Source organism: Pelophylax lessonae (assembly GCF_965119305.1).
Source record: "Pelophylax lessonae genome assembly, chromosome: 3".
Lineage (NCBI taxonomy): Eukaryota > Metazoa > Chordata > Amphibia > Anura > Ranidae > Pelophylax > Pelophylax lessonae.
In genome coordinates this window covers 588,389,733-588,415,450 of record NC_138770.1, presented here as the reverse complement: position 1 = coordinate 588,415,450, position 25,718 = coordinate 588,389,733, and the positions used below count along the sequence as shown (strand labels likewise).

Here is a 25,718-nt window from a genome sequence, read left to right as displayed (position 1 = left end):
GGTAAACCTTCAGGTGTGTCTCTAGTAGTGGGATTCCCAGCACCCTCTCTCATTTTGGTGTTTGGAAGATTTTATTATCACTACACTATTATCACAGTTCTGGGACTCAATTGGACTTTTTATTTTGTGTTTGATTATGCTTATGGATGTTTTGATAATTTAGTCTATTTTTGTTGGTGTAGCACAGCACATTATTGTATCAAAGATATGTATGTACTGTAAAAGAAAATGTATTAAAAAGTAAAAGAAAAAAAAAAAACACGAATCTTGTGCAAGGAATTAAAAAAAAAATGTCTCTGCTTGCACATGATTTGATGACTGAAAGCAGCACAATTTCACCTATTTCACTAAGCTTAGAGTGAAGTCATTCAAATAATTGGGAAATGAACAAATGTGCATGATTATTAGTACACAGGAATGTCTGTATGAACATATCAGTGAAATAAATAGAGTACTTCTAGCTGATTATGACCTCATTGCATGTGAATTTCTACATTTTGAACTGTATTGCACTGTTTTGTGCATTGTGCTCTGTTGCACATTTCTTTGATATTTCCTTTTCTTTAATTGTTTGTAATATGCAAAAAAAAAAAAAAAAAAAATGTTTTCAGCTCAATAAAAGCTTATTTTCTTGAGAAATATATAGAGTAGCAGATTCAAATAATTTTATATATCTCATGTACTACTGTTAAAAGCACAAATCAAGATGATATGATAAAGTATCATCACAAAGAAGATGTATGAGCGAGATTTTTTACAGGATGCTTTACTCTATATTTCAGGTTCGGAAAGTTGTTCAGCAAGAAGGTTTTGACAGAAAGAAACGAGGATACAGGGACATCAATGACATAGACATCAATATGAATGATCCCCTATTTACAAAACAGTGGTATCTGGTAAGTGAAAGATTTAGTATGTATGAAATGTTAATAATACAAGATAGTTTTATGCTGATAACAGTGCATTTAGAATGCCAGTATCATACACCTGACAAAACTGTATATCAAGGTGTATGACTATTGCCAAGCTCAGTGTAATATATGCAAATAATACTATTTTCTGTGTAAATTTATCTGCTTTTGAACTGTTCTTTTAGTATAGCAGAGGATTTCTTTCTTGCACATTTCTAGTATCAAATTCAAACCCCGCTGAAGTTAAGAGCAGCTTATTGTTAAATAACAGTAAGAACCATTTTCTAGGCTATTAGGCAAGAGGTTGTCAGAAAAAATGGCATGGGGGGGTTAGACACTGCCCTGCAGAACATGTACCAAAGCAAAAAAAATGTTTCACAATTAAGTTTGGCTGGGAGCAGCAATTTATTAATGCTTAGACTGTAACATTATGAATGCAAAAATGCAATAAAAACCTGCCTGAGGGATGTCTGGACCCTACCTGTAAAATGTGTATCTGTATGATGTATACAACCTAGTAAAGCATCCCTGACATTTGCAAAGAATAAGTGCGCTTAAAAGAGAAGATTGAGTTTTAGAAAAAAGAAATATACTCAGCAGTTGGATACAACATTGATCCGATGCTGCATCTGTCTGCTGCCATTTCTAAGACTGAGAACTGAGCAATCATAGACCACTGATCGCTCAGGTGTCAGTCTTTACTGAGCAGAGAGCTGGTAACTGTCAATCACTGACTCTCTGCTCTGCCTCTCCAGCGCTCACTGGAGTGCTGGGCTGTGAAGGGGGTGGGAGTAGCTGGCTCAGTCTCCTTGCCACTCGCTCTTGGCTGAAAATGGATCACAGGAGTGCAAAACTAACTGCACTCCTGTGACCTACAGGAGAAGTATAGCTAAATTAGCTTTGGACAGCTGGTAACTGTCAATCACCGACTCTCTACTCTGCCTTTCCAGCGCTCACTGGAGTGCTGGGCTGTGAAGGGGGTGGGAGTAGCTGGCTCAGTCTCCTTGCCACTGGCTCTTGGCTGAAAATTGAAAATGGAGTGCAAAACTAGTGCAAAACTAACTGCACTCCTTTGACCTACAGGAGAAGTATAGCTAAAATAGCTTTGGCCAGCTGGTAACTGTCAAAATAGCTTTGGCCAGCTGGTAACTGTCAATCACCGACTCTCTGATCTGCCTCTCCAGCGCTCACTGGAGTGCTGGGCTGTGAATGGGGTGGGAGTAGCTGGCTCAGTCTCCTTGCCACTCGCTCTTGGCTGAAAATGGATCACAGGAGTGCAAAACTAACTGCACTCCTGTGACCTACAGGAGAAGTATAGCTAAAATAGCTTTAGCTATGCTTCTCCTTTAAAGTAGTTCTACAAGCTATATTTTTTTTCCTTTATGCATTCTTTGCATGAAGGTAAAAAACATTCTGTGTGCAGCCCCTCCCCAGCCCCCAAGTTGACCTGAATTCGATCTCGATCCAGCAATGTGCACAAGAGCAGCAGCTCTCCTGGCTCTCTATCTTCTTCAGTGAGGGGGAAGCTGGGGATGCAAAGAGCAGGGCTTGGGAGTGAGCACACACAAGTTCCCCTTTGGCAAGAGACTTGCTATGGGAACACTCAGTAGGGGGGATAGGCCAGAAGCATTGGCGGGGGGACCCCGGAAGAGGAGGTTCGAAACTGCTTTGTTCAAAGCCATTGCACAGAGCAGGTAAGAATAACATGTTTGTTATTTAAAAAAAAAAAAAAAAAAAACACTATCACCATTAGGCTGCTCACCCACGAGTCATATGCAAGTAATTTTCTTTTATTCAACCCACTGGTTGAGCAAAGGAAAATTAATCAATTCCCCCATACTCATTGAGTGTGTCAATCCCTCCCTCTGAGCCGTTGTGTTTTGACAGCAGGGAGATTTCCCAACATACTGATCGACTTGTGTAAAACTAGCCTGATTATACATGGATTCAAATTTAGCCGGTCACTGCTGAACAAGCCAAATTTTGATCCTTGTATGGCTTTAGAATTAATAGTAAATAAGATAGTAGACTTTTAATCCAGTGAATATCGAATTGCCCTAGGGCAGTGATGGCGAACCTTGGCACCCCAGATCTTTTCGAGCTACATTTCCCATGATACTCAACTACACTGCATAAGCATCATGTCAAATGTAGCTTTAAAACATCTGGGGTGCCAAGGTTCGCATTACTGCCCTAGGGGATAAGGAAGGACTTTTTTTAACCAGGGGCCGAAAATTATAAATGCTTTATAATGTGGTTTTGCCTTCTTCTGTGTAGCTTTGAGGTTTGTAGATTTAGGGTTCTGTGGGTATAGGTTTTTAGTTTATTTATTTTGGCCTGTTGGTTATATTCTATGCAGGTGCTTTTTTTTTTCAACTTGACCAACTGTTACTATGTAAAACTGAGCTCACACTTTACCATAACCTTATGAGTTTTGTTTTGCTGTTTCTCTAACCACTATGGCGATTTTCCCTTACTTCCTTTTTGGTCACTGAAGCAGAAACGTTGCACAATCTCTTTGATGCAAGCAAAGACAATAAATACATTTTTAAAAAAGTGTGAAAGGGTGAGAAGCTCCGCCAGATTTTAATAGCTTTGGATATGAGAAGGAAAAACAGATGTCCAAAACCAGAAACAAAATTGAAGAAGTTCAGATTTTATTTTATGTAAAATATTGTACCATAAAAAGCCAGCATACTTTTGGCAGTTCAAAGGGTCTCACTACATCAGGGTTTGTTAGAGTAGAATGAAGCATAAACTGAACTGAACTAATGTGATTGGAGGGATCTTGAGGATTACTAAATATGATCGTTACAGATGCCAACTGAATACCCAGAATAACAGGTTGAAGCTGTTCAACCAGCATCTGGAGCAATCATATTTATTAATCTTCACGACCCTGTCATATTAGTCTAGTACATACTTGGAGTACACTGCTCAAAAAAATTAAAGGAACACTTTGAAAACACATCAGATCTTAACTCTGAAAAATCTCATGCTGGATATCTATACTGATATGGACTGGATAATGTGTTAGGAATGAAAGGATGCCACATTGTTTGAAGGAAATTAAAACTATCAACCTGAGGTCTGATTTCAAAGACACCCCAAAAATCAAAGTGAAAAAATTATGCAGCAGGCTAGTCCATTTTGATAAAATTTCATTGCAGCAACTCAAAATGGTATTCAGTAGTTTGTATGGCCCCCACATGCTTGTATGCATGCCTGACAATGTCAGGGCATGCTCTTAATGAGACGACGGATGGTGTCCTGGGGTATTTCCTCTCTGATCTGGACCAGGGCATCACTGAGCTCCTGAACAGTCTGAGGTGCAACCTTCCTGCATCGGATGGACTGAAACATAATATCCCAGAGGTGTTCTATTGGATTCAGGCCAGGCGAACATTAATTCCTTCATCCTCCAGGAACTGGCTGCATACTCTCGCCACATGAGGCCGGGCATTGTCGTGCACCAAGAGGAACTCAGGACCCACTGCACCAGCATAGGGTCTGACATTGGTTCCAAGGATTTCATCCCGATACCTAATGGTAGACAGGATGCCATTGTCTAGCCTATAGAGGTCAGTGTGTCCCTCCATAGACAGGCCTCCCCAGACCATCACTGACCCACCACCAAACTGGTAAAGCTGAATGATGTTACAGGCAGCATAACATTCTCCATGGCTTCTTCAGACCGTTTAATGTCTATCATATGTGCTCAGGGTGAAACTGCTCTCATCTGGGAAAAGCACAGGGCGCCAGTGGCAGACCTGCCAATTCTGGTGTTTAATGGCAAATGCCAATTGAGCCCCACAGTGCTGGGCAGTGAGCACAGAGCCCATTAGAGGACATCAGGCCCTCAGCCCACCCTCATGAAGTCTTTTTCTGATTGTTCAGTCAGAGACATTCACACCAGTGGCCTGCTGGATGTAATTTTGTAGGAGTCTGGCAGTACTCATCCTGTTCTTCCTTGCACAAAGGAGCAGATACTGGTCCTGCTGATGGGTTAAGGACCTTCTATGGCCCTGTCCAGCTCTCCTAGAATAACTGCCTGTCTCCTGGAATCACCTCCATGCTCTTGAGACTGTGCTGGGAGACACAGCAAACCTTCTGGCAATGGCACGTATTGATGTGCCATCCTGGAGGAATTGGATTGCCTGCGCAACCTCTATAGGGTCCAAGTATTGATTAATGTTACCAGTAGTGACACTGACCCTAGCCAAATGCAAATCTAGTGAAAAACAGTCAGAAAAGATGAGTACGGAAAAAAAAAAATGTCAGTGGCCATCACTTGTAAAACCATTCCTGTTTTGGAGATTGTCTCATGGTTGCCCATCTAGTGAACCTGTTGTTAATGTCATAAACACCAAAGCAGCTGAAACTGATTAACAACCCCCTCTGCTACTTAACTGACCAGATCAATAACCCAGGAGTTTTGTTTACTTGATGCTATACTCTGATTAAAAAGTGTTCCTTTATTTTTTTGAGCAGTGTATTATAAACCCACAGCAGTAAAATCAGTCTGTATATGCAGTAAAGCATGATTTCTATACTCACTGTGGAACCTAAAGGGTTAATCATCTGCATTCTGTAAAAAGGCTGTTTGACCCTGTCTTTTATGGTTCACCCCCCATTCTTTTACTATCCCCAGTCCATCTGCTGATAGTACATAGCCTTTGAGGAATGTTGCACATGCTCAGTTTGGTGTGTATTGCTAGAGTGTTTTTTTTTTTTTGGGTTAGGATGCATGTGATCAGCACAGGGCCAATCAGCAATGTCCAGACAGAGGGTCAGGGGTCATAAAGCCTCATAGGAGAATAAGAGGAGAATGAAAACCCCTCCTACAAGCTTTAACCAGTGCTCACATTGATAGAAGGCATTAGACTGCTATATACGGCTAATGAGAAAATATATTTAGCAGTTTATATTTACTAAAATAATTGCATTTCTGTGTTTTGTGTACTGTGGGAGACCAGGCATAGTGAATGCAGGGTCCTGGGTTTAGTAATACTTTAATTCTACACAACCAAGCCCAGGTGAAGAGAGTCCCTTTGAAACCCCTTTTATATGATACACGTTTTTAAATAAATTAAAATCTGGATTTCTTACATTCCCTTTATGGCATTTTCTTTCCTACACACCTAGTCCTTACCTGAGTACATACCTGAACCTCGGCTATCTCTATTGAACTGCCTAAGGGGAATCATTCCTCTAAGACTTGATAGGAAATACCCACCACAGTGCGAGAACCAGAGTGCCACACCTTCTTTTTAGGTTTTTAGAGCTGTTTAGTCACCAGTTTAAGAAGCAAAACAAAATCTCCCTAACAAAGACAGGGAAATAGATGGCAAAGGCAAGCTTGCAGAGGATCTGATGCTTCTTCAGTCTAACCAAAACCAAAATCACATTTTGGATTGAAATGGACATTAAAGAAGAACTAAAGGCAAAACTTTTTTCCTTTATCTTGGATAGAGTAAGGGAGGACTATAACACTGTCAGTTTTTTTTTTTTTGTTACCCGATTGCATTCCATTTCCCTTTGCTTCCTGCCCTATAGACAAAACAGGAAGTGAGAGAAAATCCCTCTGAAGTGAGGAAACCCCTAGTTGTCACGATCAGTAGAACTAGCTTCCCTAATGAAAAATGTCCCTTCTATTCCTGTTCTGGTGACAACCTACATTTTTGGATTTTCCTTCACTTTTACTCTCATTGATAATGTTAAACAGGACGAATAGAGGGTGTATCTCTGGAAAAGAGGCATGGATAGCATTATAAAATTGCCTTTGGATGTTTTTAAAACTTGAAATTAGTTTACATGCACCCTTTCTTCTAAAGCTGGCCCTACACTGGAAGATTTTCAAATGAACATTCGTATGAAAATTCTCAGTGTATTCAGTGGCTTCATGAATGTTGTTGAAAAGTACTTCAAAATAGTTTTTGCTTTTATCATTTGATTTTGGAATGAATGGACTTTTACTGAATGAAAATCGCATACACTGTGAGAAATTCTCCACCTTGCTCCTTTGAGTTTTCCCAGCACTGCAGTTGAAAAACAAATGTCAGTTACCACTCTAATAATTACAAAACAAAATGAACATCCTTAAAATGAAATATTTAGAAGTAAATTCTACTAGCATATAGCCAGCATAAATTGCTTAACTCCTTAAAGCCCCTTTCACAGAGAGGTCCAATTGGGTCTACCTGTCCGTTTTTCAGTCGGACCCGATGGGACCATCCATTCTCTTCTATGGAGCGGCGGATGTAAACGGACTTGTCCAATCTAAACCGATCCGGCAAAAACAAATGGAAGAAGATCTTTTCCCCTCTATTTGGCCCGGATCAGATGGCAGTCGGGGGTGTAAATGGACAGCTTATCCATTTACATCCGACTGCCCACAAAGCCGAGTGGGCTGTGTCCTTGTCTGCTCTGTATAAACTGAGTAGACATGGACCTGTCATCTGCCCGCTCTGCTCTGCTCTGCAAGGGATCAGTGGACAGATCCCATGCCGAGCACTCTGGAGTTAAGCAGAGTTTGGCCTGTGTGAAAGGGGCCTTGCTGTGAACTGGGTGCATCTTTTGGAACGCTACACTTTTTGATCCTGCTGTTGATGAATAGACATTTATAATATTTTTATTACTGATGATGTTGGGATATGCCACTATTTTCAGCATACACTCATGCCACAGGTCTATAAAAGCTGTGCCATGTCCCAATATGTGCTATGAGTGATATAAACACTGTTTCATTTTGTGTGAATGCTCTCTTTTCTTATGTGACTTCATATTGTTCTTTCCATTTTATTTGTCAGATCAACACAGGTCAGGCAGATGGGACTCCAGGTCTTGATTTGAATGTTGCTGAAGCCTGGGAGTTGGGATACACGGGGAAAGGAGTTACCATAGCAATTATGGATGATGGTAAGCACTTCACTGAATGTCTGGAAAAGCTGAATAAATTCAAAGATAAATTTAAGAAACACCAAAAGTCTTCTGCTTCTGCCATCTATTAGTTATTGCATCAAAGAAATGTATGTATATGTGTCATACATACTTTTAATTTTAGCATAGATTTTTCCACAATGTAAATTACTGATCAGACATCAAAATAAACACTTGTCAAAGAAATAATGTAAAAGTATAAAAGTAAACATGTACTATAGTTTATCTTCTTCATTCTGTGCCATGTACCCTCTAGAGCAGTGGTCTCCAAACTGCGGCCTGGGGGCCAGATGTGACCTTTTGCTTGCCTTTGGGTCACTATTCCTTCCACTGACACCAACAGTAGGGCATAATTCCTGCTACTGATATCAACAATGGGGCACTATTCCTCACACTAACACCAATGACAGGGCACTATTCCTCCCGAGACACCAACAATGGGGCACTAATCCTACCACGGACACCAATGACAGCACACTATTCCTCTCACTGGCACCAATGATGGGACACTATTCCAAATGATGGGGCACTATTCCTCCCACTGATGCCGACAACGGGGCATTATTCCTCCCACTGACACTGATGATGGGGCACTATTCCTTCTGCTGACACCAATGATGGGACACTATTCCTACCACTGACACCAGTGATGGGGACTTTTTTTCCTTTTGATATTGGGGCATTTTTTTACCCCCACTGGCCACAGTCCACCCCCCTCAAAGTCTGAAGGACAGTAACCTGGCTCTTTGTTTATAAAGTTTGGAGACCCCGCTCTAAAGAGAACACATATATCCTGTTCATTTGTGATATAATTTTGGGATCATGAAAATGCAAAAGGAATTCCTAAACTTCTCGGACCCCAGGAAATACACCCTCTTTTTTATGCCACTTCTTTCAAATGAAATCTGCAAAAACAGTCAGGTCAGATTAATATTTGAAAATGTGTGCAATATTGTCGAGTCTGCCAATAGCTGTCAGTCGGTGTGTCAGTTAATTTGGAATAACTAAATAAATATTAAAATGGACCTAAACTCAAAATGGGAAAATTTACTATATTGTAGAAAACATCTAGAAATGAAAAATTTGAAAATTGCAACGCTAAACCAAAATAACAAACATCATGTGACCATAAGTGAATACATGAATACACAAATCAAATAAATGATATATGATCAAATGAAATATGAGGTGATCAAGTGTAGCCACTGAAAAAAAAAGTTAATAAAGAGAGTCCCAGGTAGAGATGATAGGTGTGCATCCAAATACAAAGGTGATATTCAACCGTGCCAGGGGACCCAACACCAAAGATCAATAAATTGCGCTCACCGGAGAGTATGGACCCAAGATACTATATAGTATATGGGCCATATGGGCTGGTATTGCTGTATACTTCCAAGACAAGGCTGGAACACCGGATATCAGGAAGGTAGCCACAGTATCACAACGGAAGCCGTAAACCTCTCACAGTTGTACATGGAGGAAGCCAGATAAGACTGAAATAGTGTAAAACCGATAGACTTTATTATAATATAAAAGCCAAAAAAACACTTACAAGCATCCAATGAACTTAGGCATGTAATACAGAAGTAGATGGCATGAATGACGTTCCTAACGCATTTCCTCTAAGCAGACATAACCATAGGAGGTTGAGGTTGATCTTTGGTGTGGGGTCCCCTTGCACGGTTGAATATCACCTTTGCGTCATTCATGCCATCTACTTCTGTATCCATTGTACGGCTTCCATTGTGATACTGTGGCTACCTTCCTGATATCCATTGTTCCAGCCTTGTCTTGGAAGTATACAGCAATACCAGCCCGTATGGCCCATATACTATATAGTATCTTGGGTCCATACTCTCCGGTGAGCGCAATTTATTGATCTTTGGTGTGGGGTCCCCTGGCACGGTTGAATATCACCTTTGTATTTGGATGCACACCTATCATCACTACCTGGGACTCTCTTTATGAACTTTTTTTCAGTGGCTACACTTGATCACCTCATATTTCATTTGATCATATATGATTTATTTGATTTGTGTATTCATGTATTCACTTATGGTCACATGATGGTTGTTATTTTGGTTTAGCGCTGCAATTTTCCATTTTTTCACTTTATTTACAACACATGTCAGTTGATTTGCTAGCAGCTTTTCTGGTTTTATCATTCTTTTGTTAGCGCAGTTTATTTACTATTTTATTAACATCTAGAAATGTTAATTGAGCTTAAGCAGTACCCAGTATCTTTTGTCTTAAAGTAGAATTTCGTTCAAACCCTAACTACTTTTAAAAATGCTCCATCCCACAGCCTAACAACTAATCTAAGTAACCTGTGTAAGAAAAGATCTATATATTTGCTTATTTTTTAGGTCGTTCCAGTCTGGTCACGTAATCATCTCTCTTGTGTCAGCCAGCTCTGGCTGCAGGGGAGAGGAGGGAGCATCGGCAATGGATGGACCATAGTAAGCCTATGGGTGATGTCTCCACTCAGGCGTTACCAGACATTGTTTAGCACTCTCTCTATTCCCCTGAAGCTGCCAGGGGGAGTGAATCACGTTACCAGACCGAAGCGACCTGAAAATAGGTAAGTATACATATGGGCAGGGGTTTATGTGGGGCCTGGAGGAGGGAGCACTGATGTCCCTAGAGGCTGCTGAAGGTATCTGCCTAAACAGGGGGTATAGCATAAAGGTAATACTCTCAAAATGAGCAACACTTCTCCCTGCAGACATTTATTTAACTCTTGGATCCTGTTATTTAGCTCTCTCCTCTCTTCCACGGAACATCACGATTTATTTATACACTTCTCTTCCTGTGCAGCATTTCTGAGCCGGTGCCATAGAGTATGCATCAGGCTTCACCAGCTTAGCAACTGTCACCTTATAAATGTTAAAAAATGTAAAACATTTTCTTTTTAAATGTTTTAACATTTATGTATCAATGTCTTGCAGCTGGGAAAATCAATTTAAATGTCATTCAGGTTCCATACACGGTACAGATGCGCCACTTTACAGGTAGACTAAGGGGACCCCCAGGCACTATATTTAAAGGAATCTTTATTTTTTTTTGTTCAATTTAAGCATCAATAAAATCACTGTTCTTTAAAAAACAATTAAAAAAAAATGATTGCATTGATACATGTGTCCCAGGCCCCCATACCCGTTTTATGTGGGGTCCCTCCAAAATCCATACCTAGACCCTTATCCGAGCATGCAGCCTAGGAGGCCAGGAAAGGGGGGGGGGGGGGATGAGCGAGCATTTACCAAAAAAAGTGTCAAAAAGAAATAAAAACACAACATTTTTGACAATTGGCTTATTAACCTCCCTGGCAGTCTGATTATGTCAGGATTTCTATGCTAAAAGCGGTACATTGTTTTGCATAGAAATCTATTGTTTTACATTTTAAAACTCACCTTCCCCTGCAATCCCCCGCCATCCTCCCCCGCTGTCCTCCCCCGTCATTCTCCCCCGCCGTCCTCCCCCCGCCGTCCTCCCGCTGTGTGATCATGGGAAAATTAGTCGAAAGTGACGACAGCGATGATTCTGATGTCTCTTTCTGGCGCATCGCTCCATTGGAAATTCTGAAGAATCATTTGATATACTTCCCAAATTTCACAAGCTATGTGCCAGAAAGAGACATCAGAATCGTCACTGTCGTCACTTTCCGTACCTGATGACGAATTTTCCCATGAATCGCTATCGCTCAGTTCTTCAAGTAACTCCATTTCGCTTTCGCAATTTTCCAGTTCGTCTAAAAGCGCTTTTGCACAAAAAAAAAGGTTTTTGGACGCCATGGTCGTTCAAAATATTCCAGGCACAAAGCACTGGAAAAGCACAGGCAGGGCACTGGAAAAGTCACCAGGTGCAATCCTGTGCTGAAATGGCATGATACAGAGTAATCCGTTAGGATCACAGCTTTGTATCATGTCATTTGTGTATGTACACTTTTGAATTAGCTGCCGGTTCCACCCCCCTGCATCGCAGCGCTCACAGGGATTTAGTGATGTCACCCCTAAGCTGTTAACTGTTCTCTTGGCTGGATGCTCTGACGTGAGAAAGCAAAACTCTGCCTAAACCAACATGGCCACCTCTATACAATCAAATGCCGACAATAGTGGTAACTAGTCCCTTGCTTAATGAAAACCATTAAGTATTCATTTTCTAAAAACCAGAGTAAAAAAAAAGCTGATGGATACTAAAACGTTACCCTCAGACACACACATATTGAATACAGTGGTGCAGAGTTTTCTCTACTGTTTATGTGGGCTTTTGTTCTATATCACAAGCAAACCAGACCATAGGAAGTAGGTTCTAAAGTATTAGAATTCACACTGAAGTTCTGTGACCTTTATAAATGCACTTGGGTGGTGGCAGCAAATGTTTCTGGCACATGTTCACTGAGCACCTTGTTGAAATCAAATATCATAATATTGTGTATTTGAGTACTGTATTTTCCGGCGTATAAGACGACTTTTTAACCTTAAAAAAAACCCCTAAAATGGGGGGGTTGTCTTATATGCCGAGTATAAAAATCTCCAAGGTAAGTAAGTAAGTAAGTAATCTCTCAAAGCGCTGGCTGTCTGTGCCCTATTAATCTCCCAGGTACCGTAAGTACCGTAAATGTAATCTCTCATATATCTCCAAGGTACCGTAAGTAAGTATTACCGGTAGGTGTAAGGCGCTGGCTGTGCAGGAATCCTGTACCAGTGTACTGTATGTAACATAGCTTCGGCTACATACAGTATACCGCACTGAGCCAATCATGGTGAGCGATGTATTCTATTATTGAATGCAAAACCTGCTCAGATTGGCAGAGTCAGAGAGGCCGGCTGATGTTACTCTCTCTGAGTCTGCCAATCCGAGCAGGCTTTGCATTCAATAATAGAATACATCGCTTTGTTTTTCAGTGGTTGGGCTTGGCCCATTAGTTCCAGTGAAGGTAACTCTTAAGGCATCAGCATGCCAAAACAATTTAATGCTCCCAACATTGTGGGAACACCAGTGCACAAAGCAAGGTCCATTGACATGGATGAGTGAGTTTGGGGTGGAGGAACTTGACTGGGCTGCACAGAGTCCTGACCTCAACCCAATAGAACACCTTTGGGAGGAATTAAAGTGAAGACTCTGAGCCAGGCCTTCTCGTCCAAAATTAGTGCCTGACCTCACAAATGCGCTTATGGAAGAATGGTCAAACATTCCCATAGACACACTCCTAAACCTTGTGAACAGCCTTCCCAGAAGAGTTGAAGCCATTATAGCTGCAAAGGGTGGGCAAACTCAATATTGAACCCTACGGACTAACACAAGGATCCTATTAAAGTTCATGTGTGTGTTAAGGTCGGTGTCCCAATACTTTTGGTACTATAGTGTACTTTAAAATATATGTAAACTTCAACATGGATCCCTTCTTCTTTTCATCCTTTTGGTTTATTAAATATGCCAAAAAAGCAAAAAAGTAAAAACTGCTCTGGTCCATAAGGGTGAAGTGTATGTAAACCCCAACCATTAACTTTTTTTGTACACCACTCATTCCACAAAAGTATAATTATTCTACATTCAAAAGCAGCTTTTTCATTTTTTTAGCGATAGATTCGCCTAAAGAAATATTACATCACAAAGATACAAGGTGATGATGTAAAGCTAAACAAAATAAAATCGGTCTAAGTGTAAATCTTAATGTCAGAGAATCACAAACTAGATTGATATGGATTATCATCATCATCATTATCAACATCATAGATGGATCTTTGTCATGGATGATAACAAAGATGCAATAAGACTAGCTGAAATTTGACAAGCATCAATTTTGGTAATAGTATTATATATTCTATTACGTATACCGTATTTTTCGGCGTATAAGACAACTGGGCGTATAAGACGACCCCCCTAATTCTCAAGTTAAAACATAGGTTTTGGGCTATACTCGCCGTATAAGACTACCCCGTTCCGAAGTACTGTAAATGTAATCTCTCATATATCTCCAAGGTACCGTAAGTACTGTAAATTTAATCTCTCATATATCTCCAAGGTACCATAAGTACTGTAAATGTAATCTCTCATATATCTCCAAGGTACGGTAAATACTGTCTATTATTGAATGCAAAGCCTGCTAGGATTGGCGGAATCAGAGAGAGTAACATAATCCCGTCTCTTTGACTCTGCCAATCCGAGCAGGCTTTCCATTTATTAATAGAATACATCGCTCACAGTGATTGGCTCAGCGCGGTATACTGTATGTAGCCAAAGCTAAGGCACATACAATATACCGGTACAGGATTCCCACACAACCAGCGCCTTAAGAGAAAGAAGTGCAATATATACCTTTAGCTCCTCTTCATTGTATGTCCTGTGCTAGAGAATCCCCTAGTGAGTAACTGTGGGCATCTACAGCTTTCCATTTTTTTAGGTATCTGGGAGATCTCTGACACTCATAAACATGAAGGGGCAGTCATCAAGTTCCTTTTTGCACATTTTTTAAAATTTCTTTTTCATTGTGTTTTTTGCATGACAACGCAGAAAATAAAACAAAACACAGCTATAGTGGTTACCCATGACAATTATACATTGTGCTCCACTCCGAAACCCGTCTAAACCAACATTAATGCTCAATGTAAAAATCCAAATGACAATAATAATGACAGGGGCCAGCAGACCAGTATAGTTCAAAAGGAAATCTACTGGTAATACTTAGTACTTACAATACCTTGGGGATTTATAAGAGAATACATGCAGATGAATAGAAAACAGACAGCCAGGGCTTTCATTGATTACGGCACACTTACTTAATTACCTTTGGGATTTTTATATTCGCTGTATATTGTATATGGTGCTTGCTTTGCTTCGGAAGGGGGGTAGTCTTATTCGGCGAGAATAGCCCAAAACCTATGTTTTAACTTGAAAAGTAGAGGGGTCGTCTTATACGCCCAGTTGTCTTACAAGCCGGACAATACGGTATATGCTTCCAGGAGAAAACCACTCAACCTAATCTTCCTTTTGACCTCCTATTTATCTTTCAAATGCATGTCTGTGTATTTCTTCAATACCTGTTTAATAATTGCCTTTTGATTTCAGGAATAGATTACCTTCACCCAGATCTTGCCTCAAATTATGTGAGTATAATATAGTTCATTTTAACATTTAAAGGCTTTTGTAAGTGATACATTTAATCGTTATCAAAGAGACGGCAGTATCCATGTTAAGAGTTGAACTTCTGATCTTTTGTTAAACGCATTTATAAATTGTTGTAATTATAATAGAGACTGTAGCATGTAAATGAGATGGGGGAAGGGATCTCACCTAGCAACAGTTCCATTTGGAATAGATCACACATTAGGATTGTATGGAATCTTCTGATAAAACAGTACAGCAGAACATACATCATACCCTATCTACATATAAAAAGAAACTACATATCTCATGCAGAAATACAGATCAGGCTCATACCAATGTCTTAGTCTACATTCTGTCTTAGTGCATACAGAGAGTATATGGCCTTATGCACACAGAGCGTTTGATTTTCTCCTCTCCTTTCTTTTTCTGACCGCCTTTTACTCTTGGCAGGAAAAGCAGCTTAAAAAAATGCACCTAAAGCCGCACTTTGCACCCATGTGCGATATTGCATGTTTATGTGCGTTTGGCATTAAAGCATTCTATTGGCCAGAATATTAATTTATCCTGGCCCCTCTAATGCGTGACGTGCCTAAACGTGTCTCGTATTTATGGTTACGTTTTGTCAGAGATGTATAGTAACGAAGTAGAACTACTTAAGTACTGTACTTAAGTACCGAAATGCAGTATCTGTACTTTCCTAGAGTAGAATTTTTTTCTCCTACTTCTACTTTTACTTCACTACATTTTTTCGATGATTTCGATACTTCTACTCAAGTATTTTTTTTTTGTGCTGCATAGTTACTCGTTACTTTTAAAAAAATAACCACTGCCAGAACAGTAGATGGCAGGTTACAAAAAGCTCAAAAAAATGTGTATAATGTCATTTGTAAATCAGCGCATAGGAAAATAAAGGCTGTGTATAATAAAAGCTGCTATACCAAATCTTTCCAATAAAAAGAAAATATGAAACAAACAAATAAATGGTGCTACAGCACTTGAAGTGCATCAAGAAACTACTAACAAACACAACTTGGCTGTGCGAATAAAGTGCCTGTGCAATGGATATAATATCATTGTTGCCCCCAGTGCCCTGCCCACACTCCACACAGTATCAAAAATAAAGTGACATGAATGTGCTAAAGCCTAAATGCAGTGAAAATAATTATTCCCACAATGTAACAGTAAATTCAATTCATATAAAATATGACAATAAATCACAATAAAATAAGTTATGAAATAAGTTAGGTCAGGTGCTTACAACAAGTTGAAGTGTGTAAACCTATCTATAACGAAAAGTCCATAAATGAATTCCAGTGTGCAAATCTAAAGTGTCACTTCACTTGTCAGATGCTTCCACCTCCTTCAGTGCTCGAGTGACCGACCAACACACTTAATGGTGGTGGCACTGGTGGATAGCGTCTGGGTGGCACTGGCACTGACTGCACTGGTTCAAAAAGCCATATATATTTAATTATTTCAATTCTCAATCTCATAGGTCCTCTCCTCATAAGATATTAATAACTTAAGATTAGGTGATGAACTTCTTGGCGGCCCTGGCAGGATGACGGGAACACCCGCCACTTCTGGAGCCGAGCCGCTGTGATTCCCCAACATCTGACAAAGTGACAGCCAGGAGATCTAGTGGCTAGTAGTGCTAAACAATACCGCTTTTATATATAAAAATGAAATAAAATATACTGACTCACAATTTAGTAGTAGGTAGCGTGCAGCAGTAGGCAGCACAACTCAATTCAATCAATCCCACAGCCTCGCTCGCGCCGCGGCCCGCGGAATCACTGTCATGATCATCAAGTTAAGACCGCACTGGTGGAGCCATGCTGCTGTCTTCCCGCTCGAGGTCTCCGCCTCTAAACGTGTTGTGTGTCACTCAGACTCCACCCCTTAGGGCCCTTACTGAGAGGAGTTGTGACACGGGCGGCGGGACTCGGAGCATTTTCTTCGTTATCTCATCTTCTTCTCTATGAGGTGAGTGAGGTGGACCTTGGAGAGGGCCTAATCCTTGCCATGGCAAATGTGCCATTTGAGAATCAAATAATCAATATAAAATATTAATATATTATATACACACGGGTCATGGGTGGCTTTTTTGAACCATGAAGAGTGAGACTGACGGCTATGATGATTATCCGACCAGCCATGGTCCATGGTCCATAAGTGTTGTGTTGTGGTGGTGCCTGTGCTTCCTGTGGCCTGCCTCTGCCTGTGCGGCTGTGCCTGCACTGCAGTGGCCACTGGCACAGGAACTTGACTTGAGCAAAGCAAATGAGCACTACTAGTGTGAAGGACAGGTGGTGGAAGCATGTTCTGACAAGTTCTTATAATGAAAATAATATAGACAGCTTTTTGAACCAGTGCAGTGCCAGTGCTACTAAGGTGAGAGGCAGAGAGAGAGGCTATCCAGTCCACCACTTTACTTGAGCAGATCACAGAAGAAAGGTGGAAGCATCTGACAGCAAGTGACAAGCACTTCTTAGATTGCACACTGGAATTCAGTTATGGACTTTTCGTTATAAAGTTTAGTTTACACACTTAAACTTGCACCTAACTTATTCACAATCACAACTTATTTTATTGTGGTATTGTCATATATATTTTATATGAATTAAATTTACATTGTGGGAATAATTTGCACTGCATTTAGCACAGACATGTCACTTTATTTTTGATACTGTGGGCGATGATTTTGAATACAAGAAGAATATATATAATTGCAGGCACTTTATTAGCATTTTTAGCACAGCCACTTTGTTAGTAGTTTTTGATGCATTTTTCACTTTAAGCATTGTAGGTTTGATGAAGCTGGCCTGGCACATCATCATCAATTGAGCAAATCAAATCAAACCGTGATTAAGAAGACTGCGCATGCTCCTGTTCTGCCTTTTGATCAGCTGAAAAGATGGACGAACCAAAAACACCACCTTCCACCCCTGGCCCTTCAACTTCAAGTGATCTGCCTGGCTGTGAGAGTGAGGAAGCTCAGGAAGGAGACCACCCCTGGCTTTAAAAGGTGGATGCTTTAAAAGGGGAAGGGAGGGACATACTTTATCTGTTTTTTGTTTACAAAAAGTTACAGCCTAAGGAATTGTGATTGTCCTTTAGGTTAATCATTTGAAATAATAAAAAACAATATGATGTTCAAACTTTTGACTTCTTTCTTTAATAACTACATAACACAGTACTTGTACTTCTACTTTCAGTACTTGAGTAGATTTTTTTTTTTCAAAACTACTGGTACTTTTTACTTTTAGTACTTAAGTAGCACATTTTTTGAAAAAACTACTTGCAATACTTAAGTAAAAAAAATGTTGAATACTTTAGTACTTCTACTTAAGTAACTTTTTTTGCGAGCACTTCCACTTCTACTCAAGTCACTTTTTGATCGAGCACTTGTACTTTTACTCAAGTAGAAATTTTGAATACTTTATACAAGTCTGCGTTTTGTGTGTGTTTCACATTTTTTTCTGCTCTAATGCTCCTCTCCTGAACATGCTGGTGATGTTTTTTTTTTCAAACTGTAAACTCTCCTCTTCTAATATGCCTGTAAACGCCTACAGTATGTGTGCATGGACAAATAAGCCAACATCGAGGTGCTTTTTTAGGCTGAAAAAAAATGCCAAACTCCTGTAAAAGAGGCATTTTTTAAGCCCTGTGTGCATACTTGGAACTATTGTCAATATGTCTGTTTTCCCCATGTGTGCTTATGTATACTGGTCTAAAATTCTTTTTTAAAAATAATGCATGCACTTTGTATCAAAATACACAAAGTACGCAAAATCATGTTAAAGTGTGTGCCTGCCTGGGCAAATAAAAAATATGTATATGTATATATTAAATAATTTTCTGCAATACATGCTCATGTTTTGTCTCTTTAAAAATACCTTTGAATCCTGCCAGAAATTTAGTGAGCTTCTAATGTCGTCTGCAGAGCAGTGAAATCCCAAACAGCATTGTAAGCTCTGCCTGACTTCTCACCTGCTTTACTACAGATCACCTCCACCCTTTTATTTTGGAGATGAGAAGGTGGTTTGTAGTTCAAATCAGGAGCAAGCATTTTAGAACAGGAATGTGTCTCTGGCACAATTCTTAACTGAAAATAAGGGGAAAAATGGCTTAAATAGAGAAAACAAATACAACCACCACATCTAAGCACCGAAAAGCTGCAATATATTGTTATTGTTGTTGAGTTTAAATACACTTTAAAGAGGAAGCTCTTAAAGCTTCCTTTGTAACTTGTAGCTATAGGTAAGCCTATGATAAGGCTTACCTAAAACTACTGTAAACATGCACCGTTTAGGAGATTCTTACTTTGCATGCTGCCAGTGACATCACTGGCGCATGCACTCTAAAGGAACGGCTGCCCGTCCCGTTCCTTTAGAGCCCTGTGCCGTGAACGGTGACTCCCACGCGCATGCGCGAAAGTGACATCATTGCGGCTCCAGCCTCCCAGATGGCAGGAGGACACAAACCCGGAAAGGAAGACGGGTGAGCAGGCACCGCTGCAGGGGCTTCGTTCTAAGGTAGGTATTTCATAATGAGCTAGTATACGATGCATATTAGCTCATTATGCCTTTGTCTTTCAGGTTTTTATTTTTTAAATTTGTTTTTTTTTTAGAGATTTACAACCTCTTTAAGGTATTATTAGAATGCTGATATTAGGAATGGTACTTATACTTTTGCTGCTGCCAGGCTCATCTACCTTATCAACTGCTCAGTGCCAGCCACCCCACTCTGCCAATCTCTCCACTGGCTTCTGACTTACCAACAAAATAAAATTCAAAGTACTAAATGCATACAGAGCCATCCACAACTCTGCCCCAAGCCCCATCACCAATCTTATCTAAATATATCTCCCAAACTGTTCTTTCTGCTCCTCCTAAGATCCCCTCCTGCTCTCTAGCTCTCTTAGCACCTCCTCCCATACTGGCCTTCAGGATTTTTGCAGAGCCTTTCCCATCCTCTGAAACCCCCTACACCGATCTTTCTGGCTATCTCCTACTCTCTACACCTTTAGGATATCCTTGAAAACTCATCTTGCCTCCACCTAAAAATTTAATTTTCACTTTCTTCATCATCTCATCTCTCACAGTTATTGCCTTTTTTTACCACTTGCCTATTCCTTTTAGATTGTAAGTCTTAATGGGCAGGGCCCTCCTAAACTTGTATTGAAATGTATTATAACTGTACTGTCAGTGTAAAGCACTGTGCAAAGTTTCCGCACTATAATATTCCTGTATAAAATAATAATTATTTGTTCTAAAATGTACTACAAAAGTACATTTGTTTTTTTGGGAGGGATACTAACTGGATTATTTATTCTTTTAATCCTCCCCTAGTTCAGCTTGAAATCTAAACGCTCACAGCTAGATTACCAAAACTGATAACGTGAACTGTAAAATTTACTTTGCTGTACATCCTTCACTGTGGATCCGAACTGTTATCATTCCAATATGGTTTCTTATACAGTTTCTTGAAATCTTTAGCAACATTTAATCATCCCTATGGTCTAAATCTGTTTTCGACTACACTGTGATTTGCAGTGGCTGAGCATATGTACACGGGAAAACAATAGGGCTATTTTGGAAAAGTTACAATTTTCATTAATTACTTCCACAGCAGATGTGCTGTGGACATTGCATTGTTTCACTATTGTCACTTATGATTAAGCTATTCAAGCCATTTGCACCGGAGCTTAACTAAAACAAATTAAACATGAAGTGCAAAAACTTGATGTGTTCCAGCTCTATTGTTTATTAACAAGTAGTTACTCTGTAGGAAAGCCATCATTACGTTTAGGAGAACAGTATAATTTGGTGAAGAGTGAAGAGTGGAGCCGCCACTATCTCTAATGATAGAAACACAATTCAAACAAATTGAGTCCTCTCCTGGTCCTCCAAGATTTCATATCTGTCTCATCCATTTTACATGGTTTATGGCTTTCACAGATAAACTGCCAAGATTATGTAAATGGGACAGAATATTGGATTCTAAAAATGACTTCTCTGGCGCAATTCACATTTATTACAGAGTTTTCCGCTGCCATTAATGATACGGATGCTACTGTGAAATCCCATAAAATAATAATAAAATGATTTAACTGTGAAATAAACACCTTCCCCTCTTCCCTAGCTTTTATTACATGAAATGTGAAGAAATTTCTGGAAATAGCAATAGCTACAAGAATTGCAAAAGAGTTCTCTGGGGATTTAAACTAGAGAATAGACTAATCTGAAGAATGTCTAAAATGAACTGAAATATTTGATTGGTTATGCCATCTACCCAGGTATACCTCATGCTGACAGTTTAACTATAGAATATAAATATAAATAGAAAATCACAAAGCAGCAAATCAAGGATTGGTAACTTACACTTATTTCCAGAGTTAGCTGAAGATTTGGTTGAGGTCAGGGCTGGGAAAGAGGAAAAAAAGGGCTGTCTGAATTATTGTTATACAGTATAAATACATTTACTAGGTACGTTCATCTTGGTAAGCATAGTGTGGTGACAAGATTTCTTTAGATCCGCTATTTCTTGCATAGTGAATGGATAGAGTAAAACTTGTGTTGGGTTTTTATTGCTGTCTGTGTCTGTTTTGAAGATTTCTATCCTAGAGGAGAGCATGTACTAGTAATAACTGGACAGAATTTACCCATCCAGACTTGCCTATATGTTTTTAGGTCATGGAAGAATACCTTGAGGTTCACTGAAATGTGACACAGATTCCAGAGAGATGACAGACAAGATTCTGGTGGTTGCAAAATCAGGGATACCAGCACAACATGGCATGAGTAATAGCCACTCTGCTACCCTGTTTATGCAAATCAGTTGAATTTGAAGCAGGACTGGTATTATTCCCATTTAGGACAAAAGTACAACATTTAAGGAGTTAAAGCAAGTGGAAAGGGTTAGAATGGTTATAGAGGTTTAAGGATGAGGCCCAATTCCAACATAATTTCTTTTTGGATACAATAGGGAAGGACTGAAGTTTCCACCAGGTTTTTAGTGCTATCAAAAGGAATCATTTGATGAACAACCTTCCCTCGAATAATTCCTTTCCACTAACTTTCTGTTTTAAGAACGCAAACACAGATTTGTGTCTGGTTTACTAAATGAAATAAGTAAACAGAGTTTTGCTTTTCACATGACAAAATGGAAAATTTGAAATTTTGACCAAAGATAAAATCCATTAGAAGGGACCTGTATGTAGGAACCACTTATTGCCCAATTGGGCAACAGAATATGGAATCTTCCCAGGAAATTCTATGTAGATACTTCACCCAGATCACAGTCATCTCTACCTCTTCTCAGTGGACTGACCCTGCAGGTTCTGACCTGCACCTGATGTGGGATACCACTGGGAAGTTGTTCAGCCTCACTGTAGACTAAAAAGCCTGCTGTCAGACGACAAAATTGAACGGAGGATGAAAGTGATGACCACAAAACCAGAATGTTCAAACTAACTTGCTAAATGGGAAGTTCTACTGGCAAAACAACTTCCTGACAGGGGAGTTCCACTGGCAGTAACTCAGCAGCACAGAAGATTTATTACTCTGCCAGCACCCACGGCTTCATCTGCCTGTTTGCAAGACATGAATCGCTGGGTGCATGATCAACATTGGAGAAAAAAATTCTCTTTCAGGACAGGAGGCCTTTTCCATTGAGCACACCTCAATATAGAGACGGGAGAGACCATTGTCCTGATCGTCAGGTATTGAGACACTGACAGGTGAAGAGAGGAAAGTCAGGAATACCCAGCACCCTACCACCAGTATGTTCTAGTGACAAAAACTACGTATGGATTAAGCTCTCAGATACACAAGGATTTGCGTAGGAGTCACAAGACTCTTTTTGAAAGACTAGCCAGCCAATCCCTTGTGGGGTTCTGAGAACTTCCTACATATACTTGACAGGAATTCCTGTCTAGAAGAGGAGTGGATCAAAAACCCAACCAGCAGACATATATGCTGCATGACGTCTTAATCCATGTAGAAACAGAGGTATGTCAGAAGACAGCTCTGGGAATTGGAAATAGGCATCCCTCTGAGCAACAATAGTAGTCCTCCTAAAACCACATCTGCTGGAATTGGAATTGCCATCCCTAGAGACAGTTAGACCTACGTTGGCTAGCAGAACTTGCTTATTGTTGCTGGAGTAAAGGATTCCTCCTGGCACAGTCAGAGGCTTGAAGGTGGATGATTGACCAACATGGCCTGAAGTGCTTGACCTGAAGGTCCAACTGTCCAAGACCAAAGCTGTATCTTCCTAGAAGAAGAGGAGCAACCACATACCCATAAAATATGTATGGGGGGCACAAATATGAAAAAGGCCAGTAAGCAACATTTCCCCCAGAATTGGAGCTCTTTTCTGACTACTTGGTTGAGGACTCTGTCTTTCTTCAATTCTTTCTGGTCTCCAAGCCGGAACTTCAGGAGCAAACTTTTGAAGTAAGACATTGAATCTTGAACTGCAGTCTTCTTTCATTCAGCAGACATGTACTCTGAGGGAAGGAGGCTGGACTAAACAGCCCTTGGTTGTAAAATGAGGATAGCCCTTGAAGGGTACTGTTTAGACTCTCACAATGAAGACACGATTGTCCTATTGTAGAATTATTCCCAGCTTTTTGTTATAAAGCTAGCCCTTGAAGGGGACTGCTAAATTCTCGTAATGCAGACAGGATTGTCCCACTTGTAGAATTATTACCAGCTATTTGCTATCAAATGAAGCTAGCCCTTTAGGGTATTGTTTAGACTCTTGTAATGCAGACAAGAATGTTCTACTTGTAGAATCATCTCCAGCTATTTGCCATCAAGATAAACCTAGCCCTTGAAGGGGCAGGATAAACTCTTGCAATGCAGACCAGATTGTCCTACTTGTCAATTTTATTATTTAGGATAGAACATTCTTCATCCCAACTTCCATTGCATTGGAAGGGAGGCAAGGGTTAGGGCAGACTCCCAGGCTGCAACTGCAGACAGATATACCCCTCGGGGACAAGTCCAACACAAGGCTATCACCAGAAGACGCTGCACCCCCCAAGCACACACCCGATCATCCTGATTGAGTATACCCCTGAAGGACACACCATCCTAAAAAGGCAACTCCATGTATACTGCTAAGCTGATGAAGACCACATCAACCAAACAAGTGACTCATTATGCTGGAAAACCTCTTCCCCATAAGTGCCTTAATCTGACATCCTGCAGTTAGGGTTTCCACCTCATCCCTTTAAACCAGGACACACATTAGTACACAGGTTCTGTGGCTGATTAAGGTGGTAATTAACTCAGTGCCTTATCTGCTTTATATTAGCCTCAGAACCCGTGTAATTAATATGTGTCCTGGTTTAAAGGGATGAGGTGGCAACCCTAACTGCAGTGCAGGTAGAAGTGTCCTGATGGGGGTTTGAACTTGAGCAACCCAGTACTGCAAGGTGCTGACCACTAAGACATTCTGCTGCTCTGTCCTTCTGTTCAATTTACACCTCTCTTGAAGAATGATCGTCTAGCTTAAACACCATAGGAAAAAAGGCAATGCACTCCTTTGGAAGTGCTAATTGCATTGCAGGTACCTCTGCCATTTTAGGCATCCTAGCAGCCTTCAAAAGGAGGTACAAAAAACCTGCTCAAAGATCTTCCTGAGCTGCATTTTCCTTTTAGGAATCGTTTGAGGAGAGGTAAATTGGCCAATTGACTGGTCCTGCAAGGAGAAGCTTGACATTGTCAGAGTAGAGAATCCTTGCACAGGGAGAGTTGTAACAGACTCCTTTAGAGTGTCTTGACTAACTGTGGCCACCTGATGGTTGCTGTCATCTTGCAACCTGGATGCCTGAACAAGGCAGGAAATTCATGCAGGGTTTTACCAGCCAAGGCATGAGCAACATAGGGTTGCCACCACATCACTTTAAACCAGGACACACACTAATTAAACACAGGTTCTGTGGCTGATTAAGGTGGTAATTAAACTTACTTAGTGTCTTATCTGTTATCATCAATCCTAATGTTCTACTAGCAAAATGTGATCTTTAAGATTTCTCCAAATAAGTGATGATAGGGCTACAAAGTGGCCACTTCAACCCCTGTGGAGTCCGCAAAAAAGGAAGGTAAGAGATTAATCAAACCAGCTAATGATCTAAACAGGTCAATTGAAAAATTAAAATAAAAAAACGTGCCTCCTATAAAACTGACTAACCTATTGTGTAGCTGCCATCGATTTTTGGTATGTGCCAAAAAAAAAAAAAAAAGGTAAATTAATTGTATTAGAGGCTCTAGCTTAAATATCAATATGTGCCCACATGAAAAACAACAAATGCACATAATAAACAAAAACAGTGCTGTTGCCAAATCGCTATTTGGACTGGTTCTAGGTATGAGTTTGATGTTTTTTTTAAATATTTTGGAAACTAATAATTTCAATTTGAAATTCACTATCTCATCACCAGAAAACCTTAAGTTTGCCTCTAGAGGACTTTGAGACTGAAGCTAGAGCCCTCCAGTGCCGAATACTCGATAGGGGTTATAGCCGATGTATATCTGAACTGTTAGAGTTGGCTTATTCCTTACCATGTAGTTGTTGACTTGTTATTGTCTTCAGTTTGTTAATCTTACATTTTTTGCAATAAAAATATATTGAACAAAAAAAAAAAAAAAGGCCTATCATAGAGCTTGTAATCAAGACAAAGACAGGTTATTGCACACTACTAAATCCAAAATTTCTGAACAAAATGTAAGACTGATTACTAGATAC

General features: G+C 40.0%; 1 protein-coding gene across 1 annotated transcript in view; it reads left to right on the top strand.

Moving 5' to 3' along the window:
* The window catches only part of PCSK2 (proprotein convertase subtilisin/kexin type 2), a 345,259-nt gene that overhangs the window by 252,737 nt on the left and 66,804 nt on the right, over positions 1-25,718 (top strand). Inside the window, exons 3-5 of the mRNA XM_082252429.1 lie at positions 783-896; positions 7,721-7,829; positions 14,919-14,956. Coding sequence (XP_082108555.1) covers positions 783-896; positions 7,721-7,829; positions 14,919-14,956 — 261 coding nt within the window. The remainder of the gene's footprint in view (positions 1-782; positions 897-7,720; positions 7,830-14,918; positions 14,957-25,718) is intronic.